General features: G+C 39.9%; 1 protein-coding gene across 1 annotated transcript in view; it reads left to right on the top strand.

Moving 5' to 3' along the window:
- arhgdig (Rho GDP dissociation inhibitor (GDI) gamma) overlaps positions 1–15,369 on the top strand; it is a 28,657-nt gene extending 13,288 nt beyond the window's left edge. Inside the window, exons 3-6 of the mRNA XM_039823650.1 lie at positions 647–730; positions 8,500–8,576; positions 13,017–13,080; positions 13,264–15,369. Of these exons, the coding sequence (XP_039679584.1) occupies positions 647–730; positions 8,500–8,576; positions 13,017–13,080; positions 13,264–13,463 (425 nt within the window). The 3' untranslated portion in view covers positions 13,464–15,369. The remainder of the gene's footprint in view (positions 1–646; positions 731–8,499; positions 8,577–13,016; positions 13,081–13,263) is intronic.
- Positions 15,370–15,798: the final 429 nt, after the last annotated feature.

Here is a 15,798-nt window from a genome sequence, read left to right as displayed (position 1 = left end):
CAGTATTAGGGGACCACTAAGGTCTATATAAAAGAGACTTGAGATACAGTATTAGGGGACCACTAAGGCCTATATAAAAGCATCCAAAAAGCAGCATGTCATAGGACCTTTAACTCAATTAACTACTAAGTACAAAGCTGCTAGCATGGCTGTAGACTATTGCTTTGTCTCCCAGATCTCTTAATTAAATCACTATCACCGTTCCTGAAAGTTTTGCAAGACCATTAACTGAAGAAATTGTTTCAGCACGTAACCTCACATAAAGACACAACTTGTCATTTACATTTCTGTTTGTCTATGGATTTAACAAACAATATACCTGTATAATGTGTTACTGTTTATAACACGTTCAGCATGCACCGTGTAATCCTCGCCGATCAACAGCCTTTTGTAAACATGTGTTTACTTAGTTGGTTTATTGCTTGATTCATTGGACAAACAATATTTTCGCAGGCGGATATCCGAAGAAATTTAGGTCCGTCCAAATATTTTTTTCCCCACACAAATGTTCCGCAGGAGTGTGTTCATAAGCTTTCATAAGAACCCCCAAAAATCGCTTTTTTAAATAAATTTCAAGCAAATTAATTAATGAGCGGATGAAAAAAAATGAATAAATCTATATAACCAGACTGTTTTTCCTCACCAGACCCCACGGCCTGTAACGTCCAGGTGACCAGACTGACCCTGCTGTGTGACGAGGCTCCTGAACCAATCACCATGGACCTGACAGGTACACAATGCTTTCCTTTCCTCACTCTTCTGCCTATTCTACGTTATCCAGCATCATTTTTTTCCCTAAACCCTGCTTTTGGATGTGGTATGGTGCTGCTGCTGTACCCTCGCACCCAATATGGTGACCTCATATGCCCTGGAGCAAGGCATCTCACCCCACGTGCTGCCTTTTATGTGCAGAAAGACTGCAGTGGGTGTGTCTATGGACGAGAGAGGAGAGACAGCTAAATGTTTGCTTAGTTGGCAGTATTGACATCTTCCCCTGGGTGCAGGCGAAAGCGACATTCAGGGAAGGGGAGTGAGGTGGGTTTAAGTTTGTGTGTGTGTGTGTGTGTATGTGTGTGTGTGTGTGTGTGTGTGATGTGTGTGTGTGTGTGTGTGTGTGTGTGTGTGCGTGCCTTTGCGTGTCTTTACGTGTGTGTGTCTGTGGTGTATGGTAATCAGGTGGCTGCAAAGAGATTATGTCAGTCCCTACAGCAAGGATCGGTGTGTGTGTGTGTGTGTGTGTGTGTGTGTGTGTGTGTGTGTGTGTGTGTGTGTGTGTGTGTGTGTATGTGTGTGTGTGTGTGTGTCTACGCTTCTTCCTGAATTCACTGCATGCATGGTCAGATTTTTTCTTATCTGAGGATTTCCCTGCCTATCACATACACAATTATACACACATGAACATTGACACACAAAAAGACACAGATCAGAATCACAGACTGCTAATAGGAAAGGTCACCTGGTTGCTAGGCGATACTGACTTTATACTATGCAGTTCCCTCTGATTCAACACAGAGAGAGTATCTAGCAGCCTTTAATGTGCATGTTTCACTGTGTAATGGAAGGTCTGCTGAATGGCACGAAATGGAAAGAGTAGGCTGTTCCTCCACACCAGACAGACCTAATGCTTCTGAGATCTGATCTCAATAGATGATGGAGGAAGTGAAAGGTGGATAGAAATTCAATTTACTAATCTCAGCTTGGACTTTGGGAATAAACATTATTAACAGAAAGACTGAATAACAAACTAGGGGTGTGGAGTGTAAAGGGGCACTGCACTGATTATACACATGAAGTTCAGTTTACTAGTACTAATCAGCCTATGAAATCAGTTGTCGTTTTTGTTTTCTGTGGCTCTGGAGGACTTTTGCCAAGTTTGAAAAGATAACCCTGATGATGTCATTGTGATGTCATTACTGTATAGGCTGGGGCTTGAGGACTGAGGACTGAGACTTAGGATGCAGTGTTTTTGGAGCTTGACTCATACTAGGGACTTAAGGTCAGGATATCTTGGCCTCTGCTGGACCACACCTGACCCATATGCTTTTTTGAGGCTGTCCTCCCCCCAAAAACAACCCCATAGGTAATTTGTACAAGCAGCAATTACGTGTCATATTTATGTTTGTTAGATGGCACCATAGTAATCATGTCGGGAGCAAAGCAGAAGGCTAGTTCTGTATGAGGGTCATTTTTAGGAGACAGCTAGAAATGGCAATGTAAATATACTCATGGCATATGAACATTCATGAAAATCTTGCCAGTCTTGCTCAGTCTTGCACAATTAATCTGGGGCTTGTTTCACCAAATTTGCAGCATTATATTAATTCATTTTGTGTTAATTCTGACAAAAGTGGTACTAATCAAATTAAAGAGCACTTGCACATGAGCTTGTGAGAGCCCTTTAGGGCTCTGCTCTTTGTCCTAACAGGCAGACAAAAAGCCTTCAGTCCAATACAGGAAATGCTCTTTGACATTCAGCTTTTTAGAAAGACTTGATTGCACTGTATCTAAAGCACTGTATATGTTGTTTATCAAGTGCACCTGGAAAGTCTTGTGTCCATTCAATTGCAGAAGAAACTGAAATCGTTCTCATATTTTCCCTGGAATCTGTTCAAATAAAGATTAGTTTTAATTTGGATGTATGTCTGTGCTTGTGTTATAAAGCTAAAGAGAAAAAAAGAAATTGCTGTGTGAGAGAAAAGCATCTTTCATCATTAATCTATAGAGTGAGCAGCAGGGTAATAATCGGTCCTGCTGGGTTATCATGTTTCAGTTAGATAGCCGAGCCGGCACCAGGCTGGATGTGAAATGGACTTTCCATCGGTGGCTGAATGCATTAGAGACCTCATTACACACTATACAGTAGGCTGTTACCAATGCAGCGTTCTGCTCTAAGTGATGACACTACCCTGCATGTGTGTGTGTGTGTGTGTGTGTGTGTGTGTGTGTTTATGGTAGAGAGAGAGAAGGAGGGGTGGCAAAACAGGGGGAGATACATTGAACCATAGTAAAGATGATTGCTCTACACTTTAAAAGTGTACGTGTAGAGAAAATAAGAGATGCTCGCTCTTACTGCACGCTTGACTGGTTGTCCCATTAGAGACCGTTTCTGCAAGGTTGTTGGGTCCATGTCAACCTCTCAGTTTATAAGTAGGGTTGGGTATAGGTTGGGTTTTATCCGATACTGGTGCCTATACTCTGTATTTTTTAAACGGTTCTCGAACTGGTACATAAAAAAACGAAATGAATGGCAACGGTGTTTGCTAGCCTACTTGATATGCAATATTTGCGGTTGGCATTAAATTACTAGACTTACCCGAAGAGGAACGGCTGCTGTCATCATCATCATCATCATCATCTGTGATGTCCACTACCACACTGGCAGGGCTGGGACTATCTTCAGTTTGTCCGGCGAGGCCGACACTGGCTGCTGCTGTTGAAGTGCTCGGCCTTGCGTCACGTAGGTTATCAAACACGGTGCATTATTCAGCTTTTAAATAAACTCCATGTGTCACCAGATGTTTCATCAAATTCGACGTGTTACCTCCTTCGCGTGACATTGGTTTAACGGTAGGGTTCCACGCAGCGAAATACCTCGCGAATTTCGGGCAACGAAAGTTTGCCTCGGGGGCGTGGTTGCAAAAACAACACGCAAGTCCGCAAATTTTTTTTAAATGTCCCGGGCTGTCAGAAGACAGGGCGGTAAAAATGCACAGCAGCAAACCATCGGTAAAATGTTAGCTCATAAATGCTCTGGTAACCTGGCTATATAGCCTAGCTGCCTTGCTATGCTTACAATGAAATGCAATGTCCGAACATGCAAGTGGTTGACCTGTCGGCTAGCTGAATCATTTTGAGTGTTTAAACTATCTACAGTGGTCTATTTGGTGGTGTGTTTGCCCTGTTTAAGTTTGTGTGACATATAAACAACAATCCGTGTTGCTACAAGTGTCAATGTTCGCCAACAAAACATGTAATCAAACAAATGCACAAGTAGCCTAGCTAGCTAGCTGCCTGGCTAGGCTACAATGAAATCCAATGTCCGAACATGCTAGCGATTAGACTGTCGGCTAGCTGAAAAGTTCGAGTGTTTAAACTAACATATACAGTAATCTATTTAGTGGTGTATGTGCCCTAACTAAGTTCGTGTGTCATATAAAACACAATTCGTGTTGATAGAAGTACCAATGTTCGTGTAGAAACATTTTAATCACATCAAAATTTTCATGATACGGCGCTGATAACCTCCGCCATCTTTGTCAGACTTTTTTTGTAACTCCCGCCTCCAAACACAAACACACGGACCTGATCGAGTGGTCCTCATTTGAATAAAGTTAAACTTTACGTCACAACTTTATTTCGCTCCCCTCGGCGATTCGCTCTCATCTCGCTCAATCAGGGCGAATTTCGTCTCCATTCAACCTCAATGAGAGCAAAGCGAAATTTCGCTGTGTGGAAACCTACCGTTAGGCATCTGTTGCATGTCGCAGAGTCTGCATCCTCAGACGTGAAATGCAGCCAAACCTTGGAGCGTTTTGCCTTCGGCATCTTCATTGATCCTCTCACTATCAGTTCTGATCAACAAGTGTGCTGAGTAGCGGCACTGACGTCACGCAAGTTGACGCCGGAACACCAGGGGGCAGTTAAAAAAAAGTCAGGCACCGAAATTTTCGTTCTTATTCGGTCTCGTTACTACCATTTACGTCGGAACCCACGTTTCGGTACCCAAACCTATTTATACGTGTTCCCTCGTGCACTCAGAAGGTGTGAAGTAATCCAACATCTGAGTCTTAGACATTTGATGATTGTGTAGTTTTGTTGTATACTGTAATACTGTAAGAATCTATCCCAAAATCTTAGCTAAAATATGGTTAATAATTGCTTTTTTTGTTTTGTCCATCATTGCTGAGGAACGAAGAGACATGGTTAAAAAGACCAACTTTAGAAACACAAGCAACCTATTGTAAATCTATCACAGACCAACTTAGTTCAACACTGACCTGCTGTGCTGTTTCCCTGTACATTGAGGTCTTTTTACTGACATTATAAGAGCTCACTCACTTCCTGTTTTACCTACAGCTAAAGTGATTTAGATCATTTTTCTAAAACATTGGCTTGTTTGAAACGTGTCTGAACACTCATATTTTTCTGAAATCATCACTTTAATCTTTACTTTACATATCATCGCTAGCTACCTTTTTATCAGCACGGCTACTACATTATTAGTTAGATTCGATACTAGACAACTTCATTCGTGTACTCAATAACTTACAGTTTCTTTGTCATTTCAGTTGTTGTTTGTGCTTAGATCAATGGCCTGAAAATTTATGCATTGAAACATGAAAAACACTTTTTTTCAGGCTAAGCTGGCAGCACAAAAACTACTTTTAATGTGTCTCTGTGTCTTGGTGGATACAGCAATATGACTGCCAGAGGTACGGATTCTTTGCCCAATGGGGCCACCCATGCAAAAAAACATAAGCACAATACTGTGACCTAGTTTGGCTTCAGGTGTACATTAAATGTCAAATAAATGTAAACATATTACTACAAAATGTGCAGAAAACTATTATTTCTATGTGAAGTAATTTCCCTGCAAAAGTACTATGAGTCCAGTGCTACGAGTCGATTTTTTTAAATTCTATATCTCGTTGATATCACAATAAACAACCATATTTCCATGCTATATAACACAACACTTTGATACTGTACTACAAGTCCGTTTTGGTGCTTTAAATGTAATCACTGGCTTTGTTAAACTTTCATGTTCCTAAGGTTCTGGGTTGTTTTGCTGAGCATGCATGCTACCTCACATCTACTCAGTCACACACACTCATGGCAAGTAATCGGCCTCTTTATGTTGGCCATTAATCTTTACCCCACACTGATTGTGTGCTGTGGGTCCAGTATTATTTGTCAGTGATTTGTGATCAATTCAAGGGTATTTTATTTGTAAAAATGAATATATTAATGGGAGGAAAGTTTGTGAATAGAAAATGGCAATACAAGTTAAAATACTAATTATACAGAATGGTCCTTATAGTGTTAATAATTATATGTTTTATAATACCGGATTATTACCAAGGATGCAGCAAGCTAACATGTTAAACTAAGATGGTAAACATTATACCTGCTGTCATTGCGTGTTAGCATGCATTAGCATTTAGCTCAAAGCACAGCTGGGCTGAGTACAGCCTCACAGAGCTGAAGTTGTTGTTATGCTGTCACCGGTCAATGTGGAGCTAGTATTACAGTAACTACTTTATATATTGTTGGGTAGTTTAATCTATAAGAATGCATACTTCTTTATATGAGGATCATGTATTTTGGATTAATATTTTATTATGAAGCAGAAACTACAAAATGTGATTTCTTTATGTAACAACAAAAATAAATAAATTAAACATTTGTAAGTTTTTGGCATATAGCTAAAGATGTATAAAGATGTCCCAAAGTGTGGCAATTTTTCATTAAATGTATTCCTTAATATTTGGGGATTGTCTAGCATCCCCCCAGTGAGCTACAGCTGTGTGTTAAGTGTGTGGATTTGCCTGTGCATGTGCATCCATGCGTGCATCATTGCATGTGTGTGTGTGTGTGTGTGTGTGTGTGTGTGTGTGTGTGTGGAGAACAGGTAGACAGCTCTCCACACTGACCTATTTTCTCAGTCAGACGCTCCCAGGGGAGGCCAGCATCTTTTCTCTTTTCTTTTTCTCCTATGAGAGGAAGGAGAGGAGAGGAGAAGGGAGAGGATATTTACATACCACAGTTTATAGAGGGAGATAGACTGAATAAAACAAGACACACACCAGATGGAGCAGTGAAACATCTCCCAAATGTCAGCCACTGAAGAACTGACTTTATGGAGATTTGATCTAATGGGGAGTTGTAAGTGTTTCTTGTGTTGGTATAAACCACAGGAGGACATGTAGATTCTTAATTAAAGTCAAAACATGACTGTCAACATAAGCAGAGTTTGGGAGACTACTACTCATCAGTAAGAGCAATATGTTGATTCTTGGAGGCTTTTTACTTACAGTAAAGTGCCCAACTGTGCCACAAGTGCATATATATTTAATATGGGTGACACCAGTGGGAATCAAACCCTGTACAGTGCACTTCTGAGGGAGCAATGTACTATATGCTGTGTGTGTGTGTGTGTGTGTGTGTGTGTGTGTGTGTGTGTGTGTGTGTGTGTGTGTGTGTGTGTGTGTGTGTGTGTGTGTGTGTGTGTGTGTGTGTGTGTGTGTGTGTGTGTGTGTGTTATCTGTAGGTCACTTCCTTTCTTTGCCTGACTGTCTTCTGTCTGTTTTCCTCAACACGTCACTGCTGTCTGTTCTTTATTCACCTCATTCCTCTATCTCTCCTTCCTCTCCTCTCCCCCTTCCTTTGTTTCTCCCTGTCAATTAGGAGGCACTCAGGACTGATGGTTGGGCTTAAATTGAGATATAAAGTGATTAGGTAGTGGATGCATTTCTGATTGCTATGTGCTTTTACAATATGAACCCATTCAACCCAACAGCACGACAAAGACAGTTTGTACAAAGAAACCATTCTGGTTTCAGTAACTCTAAATAACCAATATGTCAGAGTTGTACCGGGGTTATGAATACAGAAGGTATCATATGCTTAAGTATGACTTTAATTCCTCTTATTTAACTGAAAACAATGAGAAGAAAATGCTCAAAATCCCCTGAACTAAGTGTATATTTGAATGATTTAGTCATGCAGTGAGACAAATGTATCACATTTGTACACCACAAAGCAAACATCATAATGCATACTTCCAGCTGCTATGGTATTAAACAGTACTAAACATTACTATTGGCTTCCAAAAATGAGACACTTTCATGCTATATTCTGTATTTTAAGTAAACTTAAAGGTGCAGTAGGTAAGCCTTATAAAACTAACTTTTTGTCATATTTGCTGAAACTGAACCTATGTTTCCAGCAGAACTACATGAAGCAGCACCACATACAGCCTGTAGTGTGACTCCTTGTTCAGATGCACCAATCAGGGCCAGGGGGGTGTCTAACTGCGTGTCAATCACTGCTCATGCACATGCATTCATTCTCCCTTGTGGGGGGAGGGGCTTAGGAGACCGTTTTGGGCTTTAGCAGAAAGGGGGGGAGGGACTGAGAAGTTGTCGATGTTCACATTTTTTGGCTAAGTCCTGGATCTTCACAATCCTACCTACAGCACCTTTAAGCTCTTTTTGAAAGCAGACACACACAAAGACATTTTTATAGTATAATAAATTTCATTCCATACCCGTGGAGCTTTGCACACCACACTAAAGCTCGTACATTTAGATGGTCATTTTTCAAATACATTTTTAGGGGTGAAGAGGAGCAATTTCCAGCTCATCTCCAGATGGTTATACTAATACAATTCTTCTTTAGTTACTGTATGTGTAAATCAGCAGCAGTGTGATCATGTAGTGAGTCATTTTGAGTGTCATGTTGACCATGGGTGATGTTTTATTGTTGTTGTTCATGCAGATGATCTGGGGGCTCTGAAGGAGACGACCTTCTCTCTAAAGGAAGGAGTGACGTACAGACTAAAGATTCACTTCAAGGTAAAATGGATAGATGCAGTCACAGAGGTATATTAAGGATGGAGAGATCACCGTCATCATTACAACATGGATGGATTACTGTGTGTTTAGTAAGGTATGCTTTTACTGTAAGTGATGAAGAGATAGAAGGAGAGAAAGACCGTGCTGAGGAAGCCACTATGTACTATACGATCAAACCACAATATCAAACAAGACCATTATCATATTTAATGAGTCTTTCATTATATAATGCCAGTAAGGATAAATGCTACAATTGCAACTTGTCAAGTCTGACTATTGATTATGTTTTAGATTTCTAAAATTAGAAAGTCGCTACTTTTAAATTTCTTTGCTAGTATTGTTAGTAGGGCTGTCTTAATCGCGATTAATCGCCAAATTTCTATAGTTAATCGTGATTAATCGCATGTTTTATCATATGAATAAAATTCTATTATTTTGCATTTCAGAACTGTTTTTAAGTACATACTGACAATGGAAAGCAATTCTTACCAGTGTATCTCGATTTGGAATCAAATGAATTCAAAGAAAGTTACTTTATGAACTTGACTTTAAGATTTGTAATTGTTTAGTATTCATTTACTGTAAACAAAAGAAAAATGTGTGAATCTGTCATTATTGCACAATTCCTCCAAGTAGGCCTACCTAACCTAACTGAGATGTAACACTTACACTTTGCTTATACAGTACAAACAAAATGGTCCAAAACCAGATGCCACAGCAGGACATTTGTAACCTTTAAATTTTTCTAATAAGGAATGTAACAATTCTCCTGGACAGAAAAGGGGGTGGACAATGTCCCAAATGACAAAAACAGTCCAAAAAAAGCGATACAAACAACACAGTCCTAAAACCGTATGCTGATATACATAGTCAATATAGTGTGCAGTAACTCCTCATTTTGATTACTCACTGACGTCCAGTGATCACCGGTTGATGAGACAGCATTTGCCCTTTGCAGCAGTTCCAGTGTGGCTGCTTTCTCCGTGGAGTACAGGCTGTGTGTGCGTGAAACTACTGTCCCCCTCGACAACTTTTTAAAAGTAAACTTTCCATTCAGAATCTTATTGGCATCCATTTCAGCGTCTCGCGCTCGCCATCCACTCAAAACGTATCGTTAGCCTACTACTCTTTGGCCGGCTCGCAAGCCCAAACAAGTGTGCTGCGTGCCTGTTGTTTTGTTCCCGGTCTAGCTAGATCCGGTGTGGTGTTTCTAACGTTACTAGTTGTTGCAACAGCATGTGAAAAAAACTACAAAGTTTGCTGGGCCAAAAAGAACGTTAATCTTGCGATAAAAAAATTGACGCCGTTAAAATGGGTTTGCGTTAACGCCGTTAATAACGCGTTTAACTGACAGCACTAATTGTTAGCCATGCTAGCGGATATGGATGACAGTGTCAGTTGGTCGGCCCACCACTTTGCTCCCGACTGAGTTTTTTTGTGATTGTTGCGGGCAATAATCCTTGATTACGCGGCACGTTTTCTTAAAAAATGCGATGGAATATCCGGGATATTTATGCAATTTTATGCAATGAAATTGCGGGAACTTGCAAAAACTACAGTTTGATAAAAAAGAGGAAAAAAAAGTGATTCCCCCCAACACCCTGCTTTTTGATGATGTTCACGTCGGGTAATTACGTCACTTCATAACGTTCCCATGGCAACAGGGGGAAATGGCTGTTCTTGTGTGAAGTAAACGCAACATTTTTCAACTTTCTGCTAAGATATATGTGATTATTTTGCAACGAAAATGCTGGAATCTTGAAATCATGCAAGCCCCGCATATTTTGTGCGGAAATCGGCAATTTATGCGGCGAAAGTGCGGCGTATTTATGCGGCCCCCGCATAAATATGCGGACTTTGGCTGATTATGCATTGAATTATGCGATCGCATAATCACGTTTTTCTGGAGGGACTGGACATTCATGGTCCCCAGAAGATGAAGCCTACTGTAGTGATCCCCTGACTGTTTCTCCAGTGCCACCAGCAGGTTGACATGTTTCGCTTTTACTGAAATATCTCAGGAAGTATTAGATGGATTTCCATTAAAAGGTATAATATGCAGTATTATCCTAAAAAACAATGTGTAGACTAATACAAAAAATACTCCCTCTCAATCATCACTTATGACCCACTAGAAGTCAGTGGTGGTGTCTGTATCTGCAGAGACCCTGACTTCTTTCTCTTCTATCTTGCATAACCTTGTTTTGGTCTTTCTCTTGCTTCGACTTTTCTGTTCTCTTATTGTTCTCTCCTTCCCTCCTCCCCACTTAGCACTCCTGTAAACACACAGCAGCTATTTCCCAGGCAGAATGTTCACTATAAGTAAATACAGGGGGCGATGAAATATGCAGAGTACATGAGAGACAGAGTGTACCCAGAGGCTAGAGGGGACGTTTATGGAAAAATTACATTAAATACATTAAGGATGATTAAATATTTCTACGTTTACCCAGTTAGCCACAGGAATAAGAAAAATGCACTGACAAGCAACAATGCCAACCCAGGAACTACACTCACATCAGCAATAGTTGTTATCAGTTTTTCATATTATCTCTGAAATTCAGTGGAGCAGTTGGAAAACACTCAGGAACAAGCTGAATACCAGATCATCTATTGCCTAAGAGAGATTCAGACTGTGGGAAGTATTCCTGTACTGATTCCTGTACACTAAGATCTGGATGAACACTTCTAAAACAAAAGAGGATTTGATCAAAAATAAGAAAAGATGAGAATATTATTTGGCTTAAATACAATACAATACACTGATTGCTGAAATGAAGAAACGGTATGGCTATAGAAATAAAAGAGTGACTGTATCCGCTCTGCTGTGAGGACACCTGCTGGACAAATGGCTTCACTGCTGTATTTTAATGCAGATTCACCCAGAACACAAATGCTCTGTGTGTGTGCATTTTGCCAGACATGTTTTTGTCAATAAAGGTGTCTTGAAATATGTCAGGCTTTTTGTCAGAAATTTAAAAACATGCATTCACTCTAAAAGGTAATTTTGGTCTGGATAGATTGTTACCTACATTTACAACAAAAAAATATTCGCATGAAGTTATTAAACTGACAGACTACCCATTTTACACAAGTTTAGTTCAGTCATCACAAGGAGTACAGCTACAGTTGTATAATGTCCTCTGTGGCTCTGGAGGGACCTCTCTGATGATGTCATAGTGATGACATCAGGGTTATCTCAGTTTGGGTTTGAGATTAAAGTATTTAACAGGAAGCCGGCTTTACAAACTGAAGACGGAGGCTTGAAAGAAGTAGGCATTGAGAAGGCAGGAACGACGGATTAAAAGAAGCTGATGAGTTGCATTATGGGAAATGTAGTAGCCACTGTTTTAGCAAGGGACTAAAAGTCATAGAGGAATTGTTTTACTTTCTATTTACTATCAGTATTTAGTTCACATCAATATTTAAGTATAATCTGTTTTTAAGTATACTTTTTGCCATTTCTTAATTTCCACTGTCTTAAAGGTCACTTTATGAGTTCTTTTTTAAAATTAATATGAATTCCCCCAGCCTGCCTATGGTCCCCCAGTGGCTAGACATGGCAATAAGTGCAAACCGAGCCCTGGGTATCCTGCTCTGCCTTTGAGAAAATGAAAGCTCAGATGGGCCGATCTTCTCTTTATGACCTCATAAGGGGAAAGGTTACCTCCCCCTTCTCTGCTTTGCCCGCCCAGAGAATTTGGCCAACCCATGAGAGAGAGAGAGAGAGATCATGGCTTGCAAACAAGCAAAGCATGGCAGTTGGTCAAGGTCACACCCCCACCCTCCACCTTGTCCTCCCCCCTCCTCCTCATAGCTACAGACACAGAAATGGCACATACTACGTAAAGCTCATTGTGGGACTGGCTCTAGTGGCTGTAATTCTGCACCAAGGCTGAATAACAGGAAAGAGACTTCAGATACAGTATTAGGGGACCACTAAGGTCTATATAAAAGAGACTTCAGATACAGTATTAGGGGACCACTAAGGTCTATATAAAAGAGACTTCAGATACAGTATTAGGGGACCACTAAGGTCTATATAAAAGAGACTTCGGATACAGTATTAGGGGACCACTAAGGTCTATATAAAAGAGACTTCGGATACAGTATTAGGGGACCACTAAGGCCTATATAAAAGCATCCAAAAAGCAGCATGTCACAGGACCTTTAAGTTGAATGATGTGTGATATGTGCCTCTTTGTTTTTTCCCATTATGTGTGTATGGGGACTGTACTGCGAACAAAATCTACCTCTGGGTACAAATAAAGTAACTTGAACATGAACTTGAACTTGAATAACGAACCACATAACGGGCTAATACACTCATGTTGTGTCACTCTAGGTTTATGCTAACTTTGAGGTGCCAGTTTTCTCAGTAACTGACAGAAAGGTCTGTGACAAGATTTTGAGATTTTATGAAACTGTGTGTGTCTGCAGGTGAACAGAGAAATTGTTGCTGGCTTGCGGTACCATCAAGTGACCACCAGAAAAGGAATAAAAGGTAAGAATAGAACAAATTCACTTTCTTTAAACTCTACACCCCCAGATTTGTTTGTAATAGTTTGTTCACTTGAGGCAATTTATTAGACTTCACACACCTCCCGCAAACGGCTTTATAGAACTTTTTTTTTTTTTACATTAGTTTGTAGTATTCCCCAAGTTTCCATTGTGTATCTTCCTGTAGTGAACAAGGCGACGCACATGGTGGGAAGTTACGGCCCAAAGGAAGAGGAGCACGAGTTTATTTGCCCGACCGATGAGGCACCCAAAGGCCTGATGTCACGTGGCTACTATCAGGTCAAGTCCTGCTTCATCGACGACGACAAGAACACCTACTTGGAATGGGAGTGGAACTTCAACATCACTAAGGACTGGAAGGAATAGATAAAGAGAGAGTGAGAGAGAGATGATGCTACTCTTCCCTTCTTTCACTCCTATTCTTCACCTCCCTCTTTTTTCCCCCCTTTCAACCTCCTCCATCTCGTCCCGTGAGAGCAGCCTTGCAATGGCCTGAGACGGGAGGCTCTACTTCTCCTTCCCTTCATCCCTATTCTCCTCTTCTACCTTTTCTTCCTTGTGTGGTAAATGCAGGGAAAGAATGAGAAAGAATCCCCCCCCTCTCTCTCTGCCTTCTATCCCTACATATTCTTCTTTCAGATTCTTCTACATCTATATCGCATCCACCCAGAGTTGTCCAGATGACGAAGCTTTTTGGATGACAAAGTCTCCTTTTCCTTTTAGCTACATGCCTACCCTGCCTCCATAAAGCAGCAGTGGCGCCTCTACAAAAGCAGGCGATTAAGGGAAATCAGTTTGTGGCACAAAGGGCAATACTTGCCTGAGAATCATCATGTTTTTAAGCTTTCTTCTATCAAAGTAATCCAGTGATAGTTGTCCAATCCATGGGTACACTGCAAACAGGAACGTCTAACAGCTAATTCGGCATATTTTAAACAGTGCCATGAGCTAAAAAAAAAAATTAGTTGGCTTAAGTTGTAGTCCACCACATAACTCACTGAATCTATTGCAGCAATATACTTCCTGTTTACATCCCCCAATACATTATGAGAGCATGATTATCCCCCAAATAGAGGTATGAATTATACATACAAACAATAATAATAATAATAATAATATAATAATAGGATTGACAAAATCCAGTTGTCTCTGTTTTGTCCGTCTTAGAATAAATTAGGAAAAGATAAGAAGATGCAGTTGGAGATGCATCGATATTTCATCTGCTTTCTCATTTTTCTGTTGCGTCTTTCTCCACATTTTTCGGGAGTTAGAAATGTAACTGTAGGTGTCAGTTAGATCATGTATTTTCTTTATGTATTTCTTTAGTTAAAGCATTTATTTTTTTATCATATGTGAAAGGGTATTGAGTAATAGCATACATCATTCAACATCAATTCTACAGGAAGTAAAGGAATGTTTTAGAATCCTATAAAAAGATGATCCTCCAATTATCCAAATATTGTCTTTTCAAATCATTGATAAACTGGGATGAACAGATGGATCACCTCTTCTCACAAAGTGCACAACATGCATCTTTGACTTGTGTTTTGTCAAACTTAGACATGGTATATTTTAACATTGCAGTTTGCTTTCAAAGCGTCAGTTTTCTCGAGTCTTTGTGGAGCGTTTCGAAAGAGCAGACCAATTATTGACTGTAACTGAACCGTGCATATTTTAGAAAAGATGCATGTACTATTCATTCAGTAAAAATTAACTAAATTTGCCCTTTCAAAACCTCTCTCATATAAGGACACAAGATGTGAATAAAATTCTGCTTTGAATAATAGTAAAACATTTGAAGATGGTAGCTGAAAGATGGAGTACTGTCTGAGAAGTATATAAAGGGATGAATTAATTCCCCTTAAAAAAATAAGAAATATCATTATTGTGTTAAGTCTTTGGATATGATATTGTCATCGTTGCTGAACATATTGAAGATTGAAATACCATTTGAAATCGTTGTGATCTAAGACTAACTGTAAATGTTGGCTTGTTGGGTGTTGCATGGTTTAGCAAGTTTCTCTCTTCCTTTTTTACGACTTTATTGTAAAATTTAATGTGATTAAAAAAAAAAAAATACTGACGCAATATCCAGATGTCAATGGTTGCCATATACTGCAGATACAGTATTTACAGGGATATTTTTAAAGGCACAGACATCTGAAAACATTTGTCTGTTTAATTCCCCAGCCTGTAACTAACAAGTGCTGCATCCTCAAATATTGGTGTCAAATATCCTGTATCTTTTAATAAAGGCAATTCAAGCAACCAATAAGATGTCTTTTTTTTTAAATATTAGTCCTGCATGCACATAAAGCAATAGTAGCGTGTATTCACTTTCTTGCCACTTGTTGGATGAGATCATCGTTTGTAAGTTGAATATAGCTATGTTAGCTTAGTTAGCACTGTTAGTTAGGGTACTTAGTTAGCATAAAGGAAAGAAAGGGAAACAGCTAGTCTGGCTCTCTCCAAGGGGGTAAGCCACTCCCCGGAACTCATAGCTCCTATGGCGCCATTTTGATGCTACCAAGCCATCACCTCCCGTTAGCATCCCATTGACTGCCATTTTGACAGTCAATAACTTTACATCTGAAGCGTTTAAAGACTCTATTTGTCCATTGTTTATTTCTAAAGAAACACGACATTGTATAAAAGGCTCCATTACCTTGTACCTCACGTTATGGCTCCGTAGCAGACGCTT

This window comes from Perca fluviatilis, chromosome 15, assembly GCF_010015445.1.
Source record: "Perca fluviatilis chromosome 15, GENO_Pfluv_1.0, whole genome shotgun sequence".
Lineage (NCBI taxonomy): Eukaryota > Metazoa > Chordata > Actinopteri > Perciformes > Percidae > Perca > Perca fluviatilis.
Note: the sequence above shows the minus strand (reverse complement) of the source record. Positions and strands in the feature narration are given on the sequence as shown.